The 21,581-nt window shown below is 43.4% G+C and overlaps 1 protein-coding gene across 10 annotated transcripts in view; it reads right to left on the minus strand.

Annotated features, from left to right (window-relative positions):
* Positions 1-785: 785 nt before the first annotated feature.
* Positions 786-21,581, minus strand: part of SEMA6D (semaphorin 6D) — a 94,430-nt gene continuing 73,634 nt past the window's right edge. For 5 of the 10 annotated variants that reach the window (XM_058156334.1, XM_058156333.1, XM_058156336.1 and 2 more), the window contains 7 exons: positions 18,582-18,755; positions 16,662-16,802; positions 16,497-16,574; positions 13,441-13,532; positions 12,997-13,053; positions 10,619-10,786; positions 786-6,206 (listed from right to left, as the gene is read on the minus strand). In XM_058156334.1, coding sequence (XP_058012317.1) covers positions 4,897-6,206; positions 10,619-10,786; positions 12,997-13,053; positions 13,441-13,532; positions 16,497-16,574; positions 16,662-16,802; positions 18,582-18,755 — 2,020 coding nt within the window. In that variant the 3' untranslated portion in view covers positions 786-4,896. The remainder of the gene's footprint in view (positions 6,207-10,618; positions 10,787-12,996; positions 13,054-13,440; positions 13,533-16,496; positions 16,575-16,661; positions 16,803-18,581; positions 18,756-21,581) is intronic. The other 5 variants (XM_058156328.1, XM_058156332.1, XM_058156331.1 and 2 more) reach the window with 5 other exon arrangements.

Genomic DNA, 21,581 nt, shown 5'->3' on the forward strand with positions numbered 1-21,581 from the left:
CGTCTGCAAGACAAGCACCAAAACTCAGAGAGCATCAAGGTCCCCATAAGATGGATTTTTAAAGAAGTTTTCCATTACCCACAATTACTCACAGCAGCAGATGGCTTAGCTCCTGGAGAACACTTCTCCTGCTCATTATGGGAATGATGGTGCATGGATATCCAGATTCCATTGCTGTCCATATTCCACCAAGCTCTGTTGTGGCCTGTCAGCCTCCGGCCCCTCCAGCAGCTGAATCAGAGGAGGAGGAGGAGGAGGAGGCGGGGGCGTGGGAATCAAGGTCAGCATCAAGGCAACCTGAGAGCTCCAAGGGGGAAGAGGGAATGGAGCTGTCAGAGAGAGAGAGAGAGAGAGACAGAGGCGGAGCCTGGGCCGTCCATCAGTCCTCAGATGGAGAGTCAACAGCCCCCAGGTCTGGAGGTGGCTGATGAGGAAGAGGAGGAACAGCTGGGTCCAGTGCCTGACGTGCGAATGCACAGAAGGCAGAGGAGAGGAGAGGAGTGGAAATCCGTGGGCTGGTCCTTGGGATGGAAGAGCCACCGCTGCTAGCGAAGCTCTGGGGGCAGGCAACTGTGGCAGACAACTATTCATCTCCGTGTCGGACGGATTTGTTAGCTTGTGTGAAAGAGAAAACTTTTTGCTGGGGCTGCTGGCACTCCTAATAAAGGAATCATTGCTTCAACTACTAGGGTTTGTTGCGTTTGGGGACAGAAGAGGCTCTTGAATGATGGTTTCCACTATTTCCATCTGTGCAATCAAGTGAGATGTGAGATGCGTGCTCCTTTTGAAGAGTTTATTTCATCTTTACATGCGGTGTTAAAAACCCAAAGGACGTCTTTTATTTACACATCCACAAGTACAAGTTTTATAAGATATCTATATACACGTTAACGTACTCTATAGCTTGTATAGAGCAGTTTTTCTTTCCTTTTTTTTTTCCTCTCCGGGTTACTGTTTCTTTTTTTTACTTTTTTTTTAAATCACCTGTACCATTTAAAAAAAGATACAATCTGCATTTACCTTTGCACAAACGGATAAAGCATGTGTTTATTTATTTTTTTTAAGGAGGAAAAAAAAAAACCCAACACAAATTATAAATTAACAGAATAAAGACTATGTCGAATGTTAGAGGGTTTTTTTTTTTTTTTCCCCAACAGAAATACTGAGATGACTCACGTTACCCACAAACGAGGCAGCACAATGTTACAGAAAAGTTATTCGGGTTCACATAACATTTATGTTTCAGTTTTACACAAGTATGTATTACTCATTAATGATTGTAAAGTGACGTCAATTACATTTTTTTGCGGTTTGATTTCTTTTCTTTTCTTTCTTTTTTTTTATAAAAAAAATTAAAAGGTATTAGTTGCAAGACTGAAGATATTTTATTTTATTTTTTTAGAAAAATTACTTGTGGCATTTTGGGAGACAAGTAATGCTTGACCTACAGATTGGAAAATGAGTTTAACTGTCTATATCCTTGATGGCAAACCTATGGCACATGTGCCAGAGGTACACGCAAAGCCCTCGCTGTGGGCACGTGCGCCGTCACCAGCTGGTGTTTGCGAGTGCTGGAAAATGGCCGGAAAATGGCAAAAAATGGCCAAAAACAGCCAAGAAACAGGCAGGTTTGGGGCCTTTTTCTGGCCCCAAAACAGCTGAAAAACAGCCTGAAAAATGGCCAAAACCAGCCAAAAAACAGGCATGCGCGCGCCAGCCAGCTGGACTTCGGGTTTCCGGTGCTCCGGCGCATGCACATGCACACACAGGCATGGACATTCCAATTTGGGCACTCGTTGCCGAAAAGGTTCGCCATCACTGGTCTATATCAGGGGTCTCCAACCTTGGCAACTTTAAGACTTGCGGATTTCAACTTCCAAAGTTCAGTCAACTCTGGGAGTTGAAGTTCACAAGTCTTAAAAGTTGCCAAAGTTGGAGACCCCTGGTCTATATGAAAGAACCATCAATTTGAAAACTTCCTTTTTTTAACTTATGGCAGAAACGGACGTTTTGTATTTGACCTGTAAACTTTTTAGAGATTGGTCACGGAGGCTTCAGCAACCAAATGGTGGAACATCCAACACAAATCAAGATCCTCATCTGAGTCGACAATCAGCGATAAGCGCACACACACTGTAGCCTGGGCAACTTTGGGTGGCTTGTATTCTCCTACAAATCTTCTACGATTTCCCATTGTTGCAGTTTGATTCTTAAGCAATTCAGGGTTGGATGTTTAGCACAGCGAGGTTTCTTGGCTTATAGATTAGTTTTTTCATGGATAATGAACGGTTCCGCGGAAAATATTTAATCCCTTCCTTCTCTGCTTTTTTCCCTTTCATGTTTTTGGACACTGCAGAGAGAACTTAAAAGCACTCAGGGGTTTACGATGTACTATTACAGAGAACACTTGACAGGATTTTTTTTTTTTTTTTTAGTAGTGAGCGATTTAGGAAAAAAAAAATCATTCTTGTGAATAAGGCACAAAATGCACAGATCTGAGTAAAGTCACACACAGAATATTTACAATAGTGTTGTGGTTGGCATGGCTTCGAAGAAACCATAAGCTAAAAAGATGGGCTGTGCTTCTGTTGAATTTTGATGGATGGATCCTGCTAAGACATTGGGGGGTGGGTGGGATGGTTATATTATGGGGATAATCATGTCACATTTATCTCCCTGACTTAGGAACGTAGCGTATATTGGGTGTGTTCACATAACATCCAAAGCCAACACCTGTTATAACAGTGAGAACATTGCTTGAACCTTCTGGTTCTTACCACAAGTGTTGGAAGGGTACGTTTTCAAAACTTGGGAGGAAATCACAAAGCTTCATACAGAAGGAGACAACTAAGATGTTACTAACTACAACTTCTAGTATCCCTCACCATTCACTGTTGGCATGCTTCCTACAGACGTTGGGACTTGTCGTTTAGCAATATCTGGAGAGCTACCAACTGCTTTTTGCAGCTTCAAGTGACCCTCTCTCAAACTTGTGTCCTCCCATTGTGCTGGGAGTTGTGGGTTGTACTCACAACTTCCAGCAATTCTAAATCAACCAAGTTGGTCTATCGAGACTTGCAGTCCCAACTTATCCGGAGGACCAGAGTAGGGAATGTCAGCTTAGTGTTGTAGGAACATACTCAATAAGTTCAACGGAGCTCTTTAACAATGAGAAGAATCTCCTGACAATGATGTAAGCAGTGGTCAGAGAAGCCCAATGGCAAATGTACCTTCTCACCTCACATTAGGCTTGACATGTTGTTGGACTCATAAAAGACAATAATGGGGTTTCTCCTTGACTTCCCATGAGCTTAAGACAGATGGTGGAAGGACACTGCAGGAAGCTACGGAGCAACTCTTTCATTTGAAAAAAGAAACACCCAGAAATCTGGGGTATTTTCTTGCATGGGAATATCCTCTTTTTCTTTCATGAAGATGTGTTTGAAATTTGGGGAAATTAAGAACCTCTACACTGGATGGCTTCAGCCCTTGATGTTTTGAAGGATAGTGGTTGGGTCAATGGGTAACCCATTAAAACAACAGTTGGAAATTAGAGATCTAGCTTTAGAGCAGCCTAGCTTTGGATATCTATGTTTGGCTTGTTTCACATTGTACCTTAATTGTGTCCTAGGTCACAATCAAGACAGGTAGTCCTCAACTTGCAACAGGTTGTTTTAGTGACCGTTTGACGTTACAAGGGCACTGAAAAAAGTGACTTACGATCATTTTTCACCCTTAGAACTGCTGCAGCATTGATCACGTGATCAAAATTCAGACAACTTGTCAACTGGCATCTATTTATGACCGTTGGAGTGTCCTGGGGAGTCATGTGACCCACTTTTCTGACCAGCAAACTCAATGGGAAAGCCAAGGTCGACTCGACAACCGTGTCACTAACTTAAACAATTGCAGTGATTCACTTAACAGCGGCGGCCAGAAAAAGGGGGCAAAAGTCACTTAACAAATGTCTCACTTCGCGGCAGAAATTTTGGGCTCCACGGTGGTCGTAAGTCGAGGACTACCTGTATCGGCCAAGCATGACCTCTGCAGTGCATCTTTCCAAGGCCAGAGTCCCAGAGTGGAAGCTTCCGGCAGGTCCTCGTCCTGCCACAAATGTAAACAGTTCTATCCAGACAACAACAATGGAATTTGAGCACCTCCCTAACGATTCTAGGCTCCCTCGCACCCTTGCATGCAACCCCCTCTCACCTCCTTCTCCCCTTTCATCTGTGCCGTTAAAACAAACTGCCATCCTTTGGAGGCAGAAATAAAAATGCTACTGTCGGACCAAGAGGCTGAAGTTCAGCTCGCTGCTTCCTTAATCAACAGACGTATCTCGAGACATTTTTTTTTTCCTTCCAGATATTTGTGCAAGAGGCAAGGCAAATGCATACATAGTTTTTTTTTTTAAACGTTCACATTTTGTGGGAAGACTACACAGTATGGCAGTCTAAAAACAACCCCCCCTTTTTTATTCTTACTTTAATTATTATTATTATTATTAATTTCAAGTATTTTTTGTTGTTGTTGTTGTCGTCGTTCGCAGATCTGCTTTCTCCCTAAAGTACTCTAAAGTAGCTCTTTCGAAGTGGCCACGGAGTCCCATCCTTTTGTGTGTGTGTGTGTGTGTGTGTGTGTGTGTGTGCTACGTCTCTCCTCCACTCCCAACACAAGAGATGCAGTGGCCAGCCCTTCCTCTCTCTTTAACGCATGGGGCAAGCGGAGTCTTGCTGCGGGCCAGACCAAACCAGCCGACGGAGCAAAAAGAACCTGTTTGCCCCCCAAATTCGGTCCCACCCCCCACAATGCCCTCCGTGACAAGCGAGTCGGAGTCTTTCTTTCCATCTGTCCTGCACCATCGCCCCCAAGGTCTGGATGGCTTGATTAGGCAAAGTTTTAGTAACTGTATTTGTTCAGTGGTCTGACCGAAGGCGTCTGTGGGGCAAAAGAAGGAGGTTTAGGTGGCACATCTGGCTTAAGTGAGGGCATCCTCTTTATCCCTGTCCGAGGAAGCGTTCCGTTGCTTGTGTAACTGCTTTGCCTAGACAAGGAAGGCTGTAGATGGACGCTGACCGGTGTCCCTTGGATGTAGTCCATCTTTGTGCCTCCGGTCGGAGTCATATATCCTCCCCGGTTAACGCTAGGCTGCCTGGAAAGCAGCATCCCGTTTGGGGAGTTTAAGTTTTTAGGAAGAGCTGATATAGAATGCCTCTGGGAAGAATTCTTGTGGTAGCCCCTTTGCCTTTCCAAAGAGGTCATTGGTGCCGCCGGCGCGTTGGGGACGTCGACCCGTTTGGTCGGGCTATTTCGTGGCAAGGTGGAAGGAGGAGAGTACAAAGACGCTTCCCGGTTAGGGACTTTGGGGGGGACCTCCGTCACGTTGCCCATGGAATCCAACATTAAAGTCTGGTGAGCCACCTGAAGGTCAGCCATGATGGCTTTGGAGTTGCTGGGGGCCTCGTTTAAATGTTTCAGGAAGTCATTCAAGGTGTTTCTGGAATCCACAGATCGTCTGTGGTCTCTTTTACCCGAGGACTTAGTCAGTGGGTGGTCCACATTGGGCATCTTTTTGTCTGCTTTGTGCGCATTAGAATTGGAGAAGGACATGTTGTAATCGTGGGTGGCATTGGGAAGGACAATAGCGCTGGGGATGTGTCCGTGACTTAAAGGAGAATGGGGTGGAGGACTGGAGGGGAAAAACTGAGGACTCTTCAAGGGGGCTTCTTTCCTTGAAGAGCTGAGGTTGTTCTGGGCCTTCTCCATCTGGCTCTTCATCCCTTGTAAGGTCTTTTGCTGAAGCACAGGAGTCGATTCTGGAGTCGGAAGAGCTGCCAGTTCTGGTGGTTGGGCTCTGTGGTCCACCATCAACATGGACTTCGTGTCCGCCGTCTGGGGCAGCTCTTTGCGACTTGTCAGCAAGTTGGAATAAAGTTTGGGCGAATCGATGTTCTGCTGATACTCCTTCACCGGGCTATCGAAGAGGCCGTTCAGCTTGGCAAAACTCCCGCTGGAATCCGTGCAGGATTGAGCCGACTCCGCGTCTTTATGAATCTTCCTGGATTTTCTCACAAAAACGTCTCGGTAACAGTAAACAGCCACGCCGGCAATAAACGCTCCCAGAAGGAAAGCCGCAAAGACACAGGTGATCAGGACGTTCATGTGCACCATTTGGTTGGAATCGCCCGACTGGACTTCCCACCTCACACCTATGACAAGCACACACACACACACACACACACACACACACACACACAAACAAACATGATGAACAGGTTAGAGGGATGATCAAATCACGAGACAAAAGTTTTGCTATTTCGGGTTGCATCCCTAAAGGGCACCTAACCAAAACTTGGTATCTTGAACGCAACACCCCTTTGAGAAGCATCAAGGAATTATATCACTCTTGACAAGGAAGTGATCCACAAGGAGCATCCCAAGTGCATTCTAATGGCCTATATGTGTTATGAAACACCTGTGTGAATCCTTATTGCTTAACATCTCTCTTTTCTTTCTCAGTCCAGTCACCCCAGGTCCCTATTAAACATAAACTGGACAGGATCTAGCACAGCTTCCCTGTCTTCGTGTTTATGGTTGAATGAACTGAAATGAATGGACCTGATATTCCTGAAACGGTGTCCAAGATATAAAGCGGCCTTTATAAGTGCCAAATAAAACATGTTTAAACTAATTTTTGGAAGTCAAATCATGATTATTCCTAGATTTATTATACTCTTGTATGTGGTGGATTTTTCTTGGGGTGGGAGTTGTACATAGACGTTGCAACGTTATATTGTACAGCCCACGAAAGCCGTGAGTACATGCAATGAATAGCAAAGTGCAGCTGCACTTACGGTTTGTAAGAACGACCTTATTGTTCCTACCCCCTCCTGGTCAGCCTTCTAAATTTTGGAGATAATGCGCCTGATCTTTCAGTGAGGTTATCACCTTTGCACATTGGGCCTACTTTGGTGTCTCCACTTCTTCAGGAGTCCTGCGCTAAGCATATCAGTTGGGCAGTGAGATCAGCCAAAGGGCACAATATATAGAGTAATGGCATAGATTGGCATTTCATTCTGAGCGGGAATGTGGCCATTCAACATTCTTTCTGAGCTTCTTCTTCTTTGACGGTGTGCAAAAACTGACGGTGGACATGACCCAATCCATGTCCAAAGCAGGAAAGTCAATAGACCAGGGGTGGGCTCCTGGGGGTTTGGGCGATCCTTTAGCCAAGGATCGCTGGGGGTTCAACGAACCCCCAAATGCCAACCCTGGATGACCATGCCCACCCCTCCCCTTCCCTCCCCGGAGTCTCCACGCAGACCGTTCATCATTCCAGATAAGTGCAGGGGCCACGCGGAAGGTCGGGGAGGGCAAAAAACGGGGCTACCGGAGGTCAGGAAACGGGCCTGTTTCTGGCCTCCAAAGGGCCCCGGGGGAAGCAATTTTCGCCCTTCCGGAGGCTCGAGGAAAGCCTCAGGAGTTTGGGGAGGGTGAAAAACATCCCCCACATAGTGCAGGTGGCCAACTAGGCTACGCCCACCATGGCCACACCCACCAAGCAGCGGGGCAGTGAGCCCGTTGCTAAAGGATCTAAAGCCCACCCCTGCAATAGACTGAGTTACTCTTTGCTGAGAATACTTGTATTAAGAAGTATTTCTGCTCTTTGATTGCTTCTGTCCGGATTTCATATCCATTATAGGCACTTCTCTGAAGTTAAGGAGATGTGAGCTAGCTCTTACCTAGTTATAAACGCCCAACAGGATTGAGTTAATATCCTTACATCCTTACTGTGAAGGACATTAAACCAGCAGCAGCTGTTTCCCATCCTTTTTTCTATCTGGTGGCTGGTTTTCGCTGCTCTTAGTTCTCTAATTAAAAGAGCACGATGGCTCAAGTGGTTGAACACTGGGCAGGAGGTTAGCTAGGCAGTGTTCGAGACCCGAGAGCTGCTATGGGGTGAGCTTGAGCTCTCGTCCTTCACTCCAGCTCCTGCTGGGGATGTGAAAGGAACTTCCAACTGGGCATTCCCGGGGCAACGGTGAAGTCACCGGCTAAACCTTTCAACCCAGAAGCGCTTCTCACACGAGCGCAGCAATGTCCTCTAACTTTCTGCAAGGCAACTATCACCAGGGAGAACTTCTGCCGAAGTAGAGAATCAAAGCACAGTTGTGAAGGTGCCTCACCAATGGCTCCAGTTCTTAGTTGACAGGAGCACGGAGCAAAAAATTGAAGGCTGATGTGAAGATCTCCTTCCACAAATATATTCCTATAGAATTCCTTCTATTCCTATAGAATTTTTCAGAAGTAGGCTTGGGCAAGCATAGACTTCGCTCTGCTTTTGGATACAAGATGTGACTTCTACCTCTGGGTTGATCAGCTTGGAGAATGCGACATTCTGCCAATCTGTTCTCCTTCTGTCCCCAAGTCTCCTTTTAAGAGTCACAGATAGTAGCTTGTATGTTATTAACTTTAACAATTTCTGCTGGAAAATTGAGGTTAGAAGGTGTTACTCTGGCAGACTACAATTAATAACTCATGGAAGGATTTTTCTCTCAATTCCCTGCCTGACTCATAAATCAGAAATCAAATGCAAGAGGATTATGCAAATATATATATATATATAATTTGCATTATGCATATATATATATATATGTATAATTTGTTCATTGTATCAGGTAGCACTATGGTTCTCTTCCAACTCAATGTTTTATAACCTTTTCTTAGGTTGTCTGCAGATTAAAAGAAAACAAAACAAAAAAAGAACGATTTTATATTTTTATGGTTTATGCCTGAATAAGGAACGCACATTTGGAACCTCATGCTGGTTTAGAGATGACTGATTAATGAAAGGTATTAGTTTTTTCCCCTAAAATATAGAATGCATCTAATTTAGTCTTGAAGAATAATTAAAATCCCAATTAACACACAATTACCGGAGCTTGCATATTTTTCTGACAGCAGTTTTATTATTTGTTTGTGTTAAGGCAGCCACAGAAATCATTCCGGCAAGAAAATGTTAGCTTGGAAGAATGCATCTACTTGTGTTATTCTAACACCAGGCAGAAAACTTAAAATGAAGAGGAGCATTATTCTTATTAGTAGTAGTGTGGTTATTATTTGTTAGAAGGCAAGGCTTTTGACGAGAGTTAAATGCGTTCTGGTTATTGATTTTAATGGCTTTGTGCAGAAGAAGGGGTGAGTTAAGGACAAGAGAGGCCAAAGACAAAAATGTGCCACCATATATATTGAGCGCCTGTGATTAAATCCGGATAAAGATTTCAAAGGACACTCAAGCTATAAAACACCTGAAGCAAAGGAATGTCAGAAGGCTTGAAAGGAAACCTGATACGTTCCAGGGACTATCAAAATGCAAACAAGGTTCTGATCCTTTAAACAAGGAAAAAAATAGGGACAAGTGCGCGCAAATATGCAGTATCTACTAAGAGGTATGCAAATATAAAGGCAGTTCAGGTGAGTGGATAACTGAGACCTGGGTTGAAATAGGTGCCTAGAGAAGAAACTGACTTAGTGACTTTAGACCTCTTAGAAAAACGGAGCAGATTGAGGCGGTGGTCCTATTTTGCTTTGATAGCAGTCCAGTGGCGTATCATCAAATTTCATGATTTGATGGGTCTGGGAGCAAGACAGAGAGGTCAGAAGTAATCCCGTGAAGTAATCCTGTGAGAGAAAGGATATTTGAGGCAAAGCCTGTTCTACTGCTTAGCCGTGATTCCACAATTCCTCTATTATCTAGTAAAAGATGGGTTGGGTTTTGATCAGAATGTAAAGTACTTCATCCAACATTGTTAGGTCAATTGCATCTCTCTCCCTTCCTCCCTCCCTCCCCCTCTCTCTTTCTCAACTTATTTAGAAGAGGGCTGTCCAAACTTGGAAACTTTTAAGACTTGTGGACTTCAACTCCCAGAATTTCTCAGCATAGCTGGCTGAGGCTGATTTCTCCTTAGTTCTAAGTTGCCTGTGGTGGGTTTCAATTTTTTTTACTACCGGTTCTGTGGGAGTGGCATGGCTTGGTGGGCGTGGCATGGGAAGGATACTGTAAATTCTCCATTCCCACCCCACTCCAGGGGAAGGTTACTGCACAATCCCCATTCCCACCCCACTCTAGGGGAAGAATACTGTAAAATCTCCATTCTCTCCCTACTCCAGGGGAAGGTTACTGCAAAATCCCCATTTCCTCCCGATCAGCTGGGACTCGGGAGGCAGAGACTAGATGGGGGCGGGGCCAGTCAGAGGTGGTATTTACCAGTTCTCCCAACTACTCAAAATTTCCGCTACCGGTTCTCCAGAATTGGTCAGAACCTGCTGAAACCCACCTCTGGTTTCTACCCATTGCTTCTTGTCCTGCCCTCAGGTGCTTTGGAGAATAAAGAACAGGGGTTAGCTCATATGAGTTATGAAGCCCATCTTTTGGTTGGTTCCCTCAGTTCCACATTTCACCATTTTTTTAGCTGCTTATGTCGCTCTGCCTTCGATCTAACACACTCTGCATATCCATCGAGCGAGGGAGGAGGTCCAAGTTTACGGACCGAATCTTTGAAAATGGCGGAAGGTATCAGGTTTTCTTTCAACTGCAGTAGATTCCCTGATTCGGCCTTACCCTTTGGAACCCCTGATAAAGGTTCAGAATAATCAGAAGTGTTTGGGTCATCTTGAGCTACAAATTTCCGAGAGCCAGTCACTTTAGGTTTCCAGGAACCAATCACTTTGGGCGAGATAACAGGGATGCTTCCCACTGTGGTAATGGAAGCTGAGGATAACAGCATGTCTGTGGTGGCAAACAGATTTTTATTAATGTGCATTACAGTTGTTTTTCTTGTTCTTTCCTTTTTTTAATCCCCCCCCCCCCCGCTCATCCACTGCTGGCTTTACTCAATGGCTGCAAAGTACTATTCAGAGGGAGATGTTTAATGGGAGGAAGAAGGATAGACAATCAAGCCCGATGCCGCTCTCGTGAATTCATCTCCAAATCAGATTAAAAATGAACCGATTGGCCTTATTAAGACCGCTTGAAATGAGATGGACGGGTCGTGTCAAGAGGCAAAATCTAATTTATCCATTTGGCTCACTACTGTCAGCTTCGGCTGGCACCTTCTAGGTAAGCCTTTTTCCTATCCTGACTGTTGTCCAAACAGATGTCAAGAGTCTGAATTTCTCTAGGCTCAGCATAAGCCCGCGTGGGAGCTGCCTCAAAATAGTCCAAGGCTTATAGTCTAAAAAAAAAACGTGACACCTAAAATCTATGGCATCATGTCCAAGGGAGACAATAAATTCCGTTTCCTTAGGGCGTTCATTTGTTGTGGCTCCATGTAAAAAAATAAATATATAAATAAAAAATCCAGGATAGAAGCTGGATTTGGATGCTTATCCAAATGTAAGCTAGCAAGGGATGGGGTCTTTTTATGCTCTATGCATGGTTGATCCAACACTCTTCTGCAACAGCTGAAGAAGGGGCTTTATATGGGTAGAGGATGGGTTGCAGGGATTTGCAAATGTAATTAATTTAGGCACGTTAGAACAGAAATAATTCTCTAATCTAAGATCATGTAGTGGGAAGTGAGAATAGCCTCGCAGCTGAAGCAACAGATAAGAGACATCTGAGCCCAGAGCTGAAATGGAGGAAGAAAGTAACTTTGACCCTCCACGGTTTTATTTAGGATAAAGGCAAGCTGGAGGGAGGCACGTTCAGAGTTGCGAGACCGCTACGGTAACCCTATCATAACAGTAGTTTCAATATTCATGACTTTGTGCCTGAGTTCGGCCTACCTTGGGACCAGTTCTGTGGGCAGAGGTTTTTCCTTGGACCAGAGGGGGCGTGGTTTTGCGTGCTGCCTGTATCCCATGGATGGGGCCTTGTTTGTGTGGCCCAGTTTCTGGAATGCCATGGCCTGGTGCCAGTCCAGGAACAGGGGGTTGGGGACCCTTATTGTCGGGCTAACGTGTCATGGGATTATTTTGGTCACTGAACTCAAATTAGCTATTACGGTGTTGAAACGAGACCGGTTTTGTTAAAGCCTGCACAGCTTCTTCTCTTCATAAGTGTTAAAAGTTCAAAGATATGCTTAGAATGGGATGTTTAGGGTGGATGCTTTATATATGCTTTCTGTATGGCTAATTAAATAAATTAGCAGAGCTTGTCAATCATTCCAATAGCAGTTCAGGACTAATAACCAGGACGGAATCATTGATTTCTGGGCTGGTGTGAATGCATTCTCAGTGGCTCAAAAGATCCCACCCTCTCCTCCATTTTCTCTACAATTTTTATTCTGATGATGAAGAAGGAAAAAAAAAACCAAATACATGTACAACTTCTGAAGTTATAATGCTAAGTATAATGATCAGCACAAACGCATTCTTATTACTGGAGAAATCAACGCAATTCAAACAGAGAAATACACATTTTGGAAAAATGCGTATTTGAGATAAAAGGAACTGGGAGATATAGGAAAAAATAAAGAAAGGGAGAATCAGGCAGGCATCCATATATTGAATTATGACAGGGGAGGTGGTTGGCATTCAAAAATGTATGACTGGGTGGAAGGTGGGAAGAGTAGGCGAGAAAATCTCATCCATGTTGATCAGATTTGTGGGTGAAGAAAAGAAAGACCTCAATTAATAATGAGCTGTTAAACATGCAGCTATATGAGGTGAAAAGTATTGTGTGAGCCAAAACCGACTGGCTTTATCTTGTCCATCAGTGGGAATATGATTAAAAGCAGAAAAGCAAAAATATAAATTAAAAAAAAGCGAAAGATTGCCAACTGCACCCAAAGGAACGATAGATAACGAAAAGAGAGAGAAGGGGAGGGAAAGAAAGAAAAGAAAGAAAGGAAGGAAGGAAGGAAGGAAGAAAGGAAGAAAGAAAGAAAGAAAGAAAGAAAGAAAGAAAGAAAGAAAGAAAGCTGAAAATATTCAAACTGAAGGAAAGAAAAGCTTCATTAATTGGGGGAAGGAAAAAAATGATTGGAAAAAACTAACCAGATGTTGGATCGCCAAATATTTTGTAATCTGGTGTAGTTGTAGTAGGCAAAATTTCTAAAAGAATTAAAGGAACACGTAATCAGTGAAAAGTAACCAAAAAGAAAAGCAAAAGATTTTCAAAGCCTGAGCAACGGAAAAATCGGAAAATAAAACACAATTGGCTACCCAAAAGGGAGGGAAAAACAGGGAGTAAAAAAATTAAAAAGGATTCAATATAATCATAAAGTGGCTGTGGACCTTCACGAACCAGCGTGATGGTTGGGGGGGGGAAAAAAAGAGGGTCGGTCGAAGAAATCCACCACCCAAGATCAAACAGCTTTCAAGTTTAAAGGGAGGGCAAGTGCTCAGTGCCATTAAATAAGGATCTTCCACACCATCGTGTGGCTCACAAACCAAACCATGCTGCATTCTCAAGCGGACGTCCAAGGTGGAGGGGCTTACCGTGGCAATCCCCCAGGTGGGCAGTGTTGCCGTACTCCACGTCTTGCTCATACCCTCCAATGCTGTGGTTGTATGAAACAAACAAAGACAACCTGCAATTAACAGCATTAGTTGGGGAAACCAAGGAGGACTGCAACATCATCAACATCATCATCGAAACAAGAACTGCAACATGATATGTCTGTATATGTCTATGGATTTGCAGATAATTCTCTATTTACAAAGTTGACCATTCAAAGTTGGGAAAGGCCCTGAAAATGGAGACTCATGACCATTTTTCACACTTATGACTGTACTAGCCACACAGTTTATGGATGTGCTAGTCGTTCCCGACTCTAGGGGGCGGTGCTCATCTCTGTTTCAAAGCCGAAGAGCCAGCACTGTCCGAAGACGTCTCCGTTGTCATGTGGCCGGCATGACTCAATGCCAAAGGCGCACAGAATGCTGTGACCTTCCCACCCAAGGTGGTCCCTATTTTTCTACTTGCATTTTTTATGTGCTTTCGAACTGCTAGGTTGGCAGAAGATGGAACAATAATGGGAGCTCACCCCGTTACGCGGCACTAGGGATTTGAACCGCTGAACTGCCGACCTTTCGATCGACAAGCTCAGCGTCTTACCCACTAAGCCACTACATCCCTGATTTTAGTATAGTCGGACCATGTATAACTGACAGATGGGATTTTATCATGGATTTTATCTGTTATTTATTATTTGATTCTAGAATTTTTAATTGTATATTTATTGAGTGTTTTTATTTGTTCTGGTCTCTGGTCTACGGATGTAACACAATTCTATTCTGTTCTAACCATAGTAGCCTCCTCATAGTCATGTGATCAAAGACCATTGGCAATGCACTCATATGGATGATGGTTGCTGTATCATGGGGTCACTCTTTAGTGCAGGGTCTCCAACCTTGGAAACTTTAAGACTTGCGGACTTCAACTCCCAGAATTCCTCAGCCAGCAAAGCTGAATTCTGGGAGTTGAAGTCCGCAAGTCTTAAAGTTGCCAAGGTTGGAGACCTCTGCTTTAGCGACCTTCTGCCAAGCCAAGTCAACAGGGAAGCCAAATTCACTTAACAACCGTGTTACTAACTTAACAACAGAAATGATTCGCTTAAAAACGGTGGCAAGAAAGGTTGTAGAATGGTGCAAAATTCACTTAACAACGGTCTCAATTAGCAACAGAAATTTTGGGCTCAATTGCAGCCATAGGTTGAGTACGTATGTACATACGTATGTATTTATTTATTTACTGTATGAATGTGTGGGTGGGCACTGGACTCAAGAAAGGATGTGTTAGACAAATAATGAAGGGGAGGCCTCATTTCTAATAGCATATCAATAATCTAATGGTTTCATGGGTAGAGTTCTTGGATCAAGATTCATACTGTGTTGAGTGGTCTTCTTGACTATGATCCATGCGGAGATGAGTGGTTGCCTCCTATGTTTCCTAAGATGCGTACTGAAACACGTAACGGACTCGGTGGCTCAGGGGCTAGGACGTTGAGCTTGTCGATTGAAAGGTTGGCAGCTCGGCGGTTCGAATCCCTAGTGCTGCCGTGTAATGGGGTGAGCTCCCGTTACTTGTCCCAGCTTCTGCCAACCTAGCAGTTTCGAAAGCACGTAAAAATGCAAGTAGAAAAAATAGGGACCACCTTTGGTGGGAAGGTAACAGCATTCCGTGCGCCTTTGGCATTGAGTCATGCAGGCCACATGACCACGGAGACGTCTTCGGACAGCGCTGGCTCTTTGGCTTTGAAATGGAGATGAGCACCACCCCCTAGAGTCAGGAACAACTAGCACATATGTGCGAGGGGAACCTTTACCTTTACTGACACACAGTTCACAGCTAATGAATGCAGGCCAACTCTAGCAGGCCTTTGGTCTTAGCTCACAGCTGCTCTTCCTATTCTGTCGCCCTTGCCCTAAGGATTTTCTCATTAAACCATGACCCAAATTACCAACAATTAAACTATTGAACAGAGCGTCTGACCTATGAGCTATTTCCTGACCAAGCAGCACCACAAAACTTCTTTCTGTCTGCCACCACGGAAGACGGAGAACTTCCAGTCTGGAGACAAGAAGCCCTCCTCCCATCCATCATCATTTACTGTGCCACAATTATGGGATGGGAAATTAGGGAGAGAAGGTCACGGAAAGGGCAGAAATGGAGGCCCGGTTTTGGACAATGGCTGTCTTAAATGACAAGTCTGTTCTGAAGCAAATGTGAATTGAGATTGTTATTCACGTTTCCTAGATTTAAACTTCCGAAGGGTCTCTCCTCACTGTGGGTAATTGGATATTGGACCACCTAAACGTTGGAATTGCTCCCCAAAAAACTGATCTTCAGCTCACATACAAATGGCAGTTAATCTAACCGTGTGTTGCCACCTTTGTTTTTGTGAAAACTTGAATTAAAAAAGAAAAAAAACCCATAAACATTACATAAAAAGTGAACGGCATCCTGGAGGAGTCTTAAAAAGGAACAAACGGCAACAAGAATAGCCTTAAATTAGGGAATAAGAGAGTATAATCAGGCATGGATGGAACCTGCCACAGCTCCCATGAAATCTGTGCCAAGGATGGTTTTCTGTGCCACCGCTTGGGTCTTTAAATTAAAGATGATCCAGTGTAATTGAAGATAGCTCTTAAAAAAGTCTCACTCAAAGCTTTTTTTTTTTTTTAGGGTTTAAAAACTTATACTACAACATTAAAGTTTAAAGTATTTTATGGGGCAGAATGTCATTTTGATAACAGGGAGCAGTGTGGTGGCCTAGCGGTGAAAATACTCGCCTTCCACTCAGAAGGCTGAGAGTTCAATCCTAGGTAGCAGCAGATGTTTCTCTCCTAGGGCACAGAGAAAAAGTATCTGCTGTGAACTCCCCACAGGTGTTCAGGAAGGGTATCCGGCCAGTAAACTCTCAGCTCCAGCCAACTGCCCTGACTCTACCCCAAATTAGGGGATTCCAGAGTTATAAAAGGGAGTTTAATGTCATTTTGATAACCTTTTCTGTGGCGATGTAAAAACTCAAAAATAAAATTGCTCTACTTACAACATGCTTGCTCTCACTCTCCCGCAGGATCCGTGGGCCAACCAGCCACAGTAAGGGTCCCGAGAAGCAATGCAAGTCCTACAGCAAAACCAAGAAAGATATTAGTCATCCGTTGTCTTGGAGGATTGGCAGACCCAATAGCATGAGGTTGCAGAGATGCCTTACTTTTTACATGATCCATGACGCTCACAACGGCTGAGGGGAATTCTAATGATGCAGCTGGAGAACGCAATAAACAACACATGGTGCTCTTTGTCCAGTTGTAGAGAGACGACTTTTTTGTCCTCTTCACCATCCCCATTACATCTGTGGGACACAGAAATTTTAATATCTTTACTTTTTTGGATATCCACTTGTTGACGCTTATCATCTCAAGCCTACACAGACCTTGGTTACTTTGTCTTTCAATTACTTCGTTAATAGCACTTTTCCCACATGGGTTTTGAAGGCCACAGTGTTGTGGCCTGCCAGCAGAGCTGGTGGCAGATTCAGACAGTGAGGAGGTTGGGGAGGAACATGGGCCAGTCCTGGAGTCTGGGGAAGGCTCTGATGAGTGCTCTGCGTCGGAGGCAGAGATGGAGCCAGGGCCATCTGACAGTTGTCAGCTGCCTTTGGAGTCGGACATCAGTGGGGCAGAAGAACAGCTGGAGCCTGTTCCCAGTGCATGCATGCACAGAGATGCCAGGAGAAGGGAACAGCTAAGGAACAAGGGTTGACTCAGAAGTAAAGCCACAGGTGGACGGTGAATGGCCCCTCCCATAGGGAATAAAGAGGAGCGAAAGGGGAGTGGAGTTTGCAGGAGACAATTAGTTAGCCTAATTGGTTCGTGACTCTCAGAGACTTCTTGCCAAGTGTTGAAGACATCGGCCTGGCAGCTCTCCAAGTCAGATAAGGTCTGTGACTGTAAATTCTCCCTTGAAAGACTTTGCTGGATGTGAATGAGAGGAATTCACAGTAACTTAATAAAAAGGGTTTTTTGTCGGGACAAGGAGTCTGCTTCATGCTCTTGGGAAGTCTAGGTCAGAGCACAAAGTTAGTTGAAAGAAGACATATCGAAGTCTTCTGCAATTTTGTACCCTCTAGCCCAAAGGACAATGATATGTTGGGGAAGTCTGACACTTGGCATGATTGAAGTCAGAGAAACCAGGTAGAATTCCAGGATTAAAGTGATGGATGAACTCCTCTACAACTCTTCTCTTCAAGGGCCTCTGGTGGCTCAACAGACTAAAGCAGTCTGTTATTAACACAGCTGCTTGCAATTACTGCAAGTTCAAGTCCCACCAGGCCCAAGGTTGACTCAGCCTTCCATCCTTTATAAGGTAGGTAAAATGAGGACCCAGATTGTTGGGGGCAATAAAAGTTGACTTTGTATATAATTTACAAATGGATGAAGACTATTGCTTAACACAACGTAAGCCGCCCTGAGTCTTCGGAGAAGGGCGGGATATAAATTCAAATAATAATAAAAAAAAAGTTGGCTTGGTTGTAGAAGAGGAGATGCTGAAGGGACAAACAAGCACAAACCAAACTAAAGACAAACCAGTAACTCCCCACCCTTTGACGAAACCTCAACCACTAAAATGCGTTCTTCAAGAGAGCAATTTCCATTAGATAGACTGCTAGACAAGGCCAGTTGTTGTTGTGTTATGAAAAGAGAAGGCTTGGTGAAACGGCCAGAATTTCATTACCAATTATCGTCTTGATCGTAATTAATGACTTCATCGGCTTTTCTACATTAGCTTTTTCTCTGATTATTTTTTACCGGAGGATAACAAGAGGATGTTGATATACTTGCACCGTTCCGGAGTATCAGCAATATACTGGGGCATGTCCATGCATATATACATGAAAACAAAACGTGCTCACCTCAACACAAACTGTTTTTGAAATTATGTAAACCCACATTTCTTTAGCGATCGGGCTTCACTAGGACAGGAGGAGATGACAGAGGGAGTGAAATGTCACTGAAGTGGGAGGAAAGGAGGAAGGAGGCGCTTTTCAGTCAAGTGGCTAACAGCAAAAGGGACTCAAACAAGATGGACGCCCTCAAATCTTTCGCAGCCTTTCTCATAAAATAAGACCTACTTGGCGTGATTGAAAGCATCGATCTCTTCCAGTAAGATGCTGTCGTTGAGTGAAAAAGCTCTGGTCTTCACCAGGATCTTAAGCACCATTCCAGCTTCAGAGCCCACAAAGATGACAGTGTAGTTTTGATAAGGGCCAGCTGAATGATCCACGGCTATTGCGGTCAGCCGATACCTGTTGAGATCAAGACACCTCTCGTCATAACTGCGCTCTCCACCCTGACATCCGGGGTGGCTTTGGAAGGACGGTGGGATTTTATAACTGTAACAGAGTTGGAAGGGACCTTGGAGGTCATCTAGTCCAACCCCCTGCTCATGCAGGAGACCTGTACTAGGGATTCGAACCGCCGAACTGCCGAACTTTCTGATTGACAAGCTCAGCGTCATAGCCGCTGAGCCACCTTTGCGAGGATGATGGGGAGTAGATTCTATCGAGGGCAGACACCACTTTCTTTAAGGAAGGCAGCCCTCCAAAAGCTTGTGTTTTTTTTTGTAGCTTTGAAAGAGAAGCATCACAGCTTTTGCCAATGGTGTGTGAATAGGCTGCGTTTTGATAGCAGCAGCCACAACATTAATCAAATAAAGGTTGATTGTCATGGGTACAGCATATTTTGTACGCGGGAAAGAAAGAAAAAACAACATGCTTAATATCTATAAAATCCCATTCTTCGTGGCACCTGCATTAATCAGCCTTCCCCTGTTGTACAATCCAGGTGAGAAAGAGGAAGGTGAGCAGTTCGGTTTGTATGTAGGTGTTTTTAAACTTATTTATAGTTTTCCAATGAACAAAGACACATTTTAGCGACAACAATAACAAACAATAACAGACAACAACAAAAATTGGGCCTCTGTGGCTCAGACTGCTAATGCAGTCTGTTATTAACAGCAGCTGCCTGCAATTACTGCAGGTTCTAGTCCCACCAGGCCCAAGGTTGACTCAGCCTTCCATCCTTTATAAGGTAGGTAAAATGAGGACCCAGATTGTTGGGGGCAATAAGTTGACTTTGTATATAAATATACAAATAGAATGAAGACTATTGCTAACATAATGTAAGCCACCCTGGGTCTTCGGAGAAGGGCGGGATATAAATGCAAATAAAAAATAATAATAATAATAACCTGGCCATCGAAATTACACGGCTATGGATGAAACATTGTCATCGGGGCACTTGGTACCATGTCCAAGAATTTTATAAGATACATCAACAAAATTGCAGCTTCCTGCAATAACACCAGCGGAACTGCAAAAAACTGGGCTACTCGGAACATCATATATTTTAAGAAGGTCCTTGGTTGATACCTAGGACACTGGCAGCAACCAGTATCAACCATTAGCACCAGTCAATGGTATCTGTGATACGTTTTTGAATGTTCAGTTGACTGAGTTTCATGTTTAATGAATAAAGTAAAAAATAATAATAATAATAATTTGCAGCTTCCTGCAATAGCACCAGCGGAACTGCAAAAAACTGTGCTACTCAGAACACTGTAGACCTTAAGAAGATACTTGGTTGATACTTAGAGCGCTGGCAGCAACACGTATCAATCATTAGTACCAGTCAATGGTAATTGTGTTGCATTTTTGAATATTCAGTTGACTGAGTTTTATGTTTAATGAATAAAGTAAATAATAATAAACACATCAAGAAACTGGAGCTTCTATATTCCTTCAAATTTCATAAATAATATACAAGTGGGAGGAAAAAAAAATTTGAACTTTAGAAGATGGACTAATTTTTAAAATGGACTGTAAGAAGAATGGACATTAAATGTTATGGCAATTGAAGAAATATATAAGTGATAAAAATTTGAGTTCGAGAAGATGGACTGTAATTTGAGAAATGGACTTATGAAATTTGAAGGAATATACAAGTGGAAAAAAAATTGAATTTGAGAAGATGGATTAATTTTAAAAATGGACTGTAAGAAGAAGTAATATGTGAAGTTGGTATTGTTTCTTTTCTTTTCTTTTTATTATTCTTTCCTATCTTTTATTTTTATTGTGAGGATCTATAGTTTTAAATTTTTAAGGTGGGAGGTTATGTATATTTTGTATACTTTAGCTTGTGATTGTTGGTCATAATACCGGTATTTGCTCTGGGAAGTCTGGGGGAAGGGGGAGGAGGGGAAAGGGGAAAATGAATCAACAAGTGATACATGGAATGACTATTAATGTACAGTAATTTTTGAAGATATGGAATTTAAAAATTTAAAATGATATTGGGGATGCTCAACTGCCATTTCAGGAAGAAAAGGAGAGAGGAGTAGAAGGAGGGAAGAAAGTAGGTAGGAAAGTGTAGAGAAGGAGGAGGGGAATAAGAGGGTTAGATAGGGTGGAAGAAGGGAGGAGTGGAGAAGGAGGAGAGGAAGTAGTAAAGTGAAGGAGATGAAGGATGGGAAAGTAGTAGAGGGTAGAGAGGGAGGTTGTGTAGTAAGGAAGTGGCAGTCGGGCAGGCCTGAATCAGTAATAAATAAAAATTAATGATTAATAATGGATAATAGTTTGTACATAAATATGATGTTGAAAAATGGAAATAAAAAATTATTTAAAAATAAAAGAAACTGGAGCTTCCTGCAATAACACCAGCGGAACTGCAAAAAACTGTGCTACTCGGAATATCGTACATTTTAAGAAGATACTTGGTTGATACCTAGGGTGCTGGCATCACCCAGTATCAACCATCAGCACCAGTCAATGGTATTTTTGATACATTTTTAAATGTTCAGTTGACTGAGTTTCATGTAATACTACTACTACTACTACTACTACTACTACTACTACTACTACTACTACCACCCCGGATATCACGTTGTGGAAAAGAAAAAAATGTGGATTGTGGAAAAGAAAAAAGTGTGGATAGTCGACATTGCTATACCTGGTGACAGCAGAATTGATGAGAAACAACTTGAAAAAGTCACCAGATATCAAGATTTGGGAATCGAATTGCAGAGACTCTGGCATAAACCAGTGCAGGTGGTTCCAGTGGTACTCGGCACACTG

This window comes from Ahaetulla prasina, chromosome 13 (assembly GCF_028640845.1).
Source record: "Ahaetulla prasina isolate Xishuangbanna chromosome 13, ASM2864084v1, whole genome shotgun sequence".
NCBI lineage: Eukaryota > Metazoa > Chordata > Lepidosauria > Squamata > Colubridae > Ahaetulla > Ahaetulla prasina.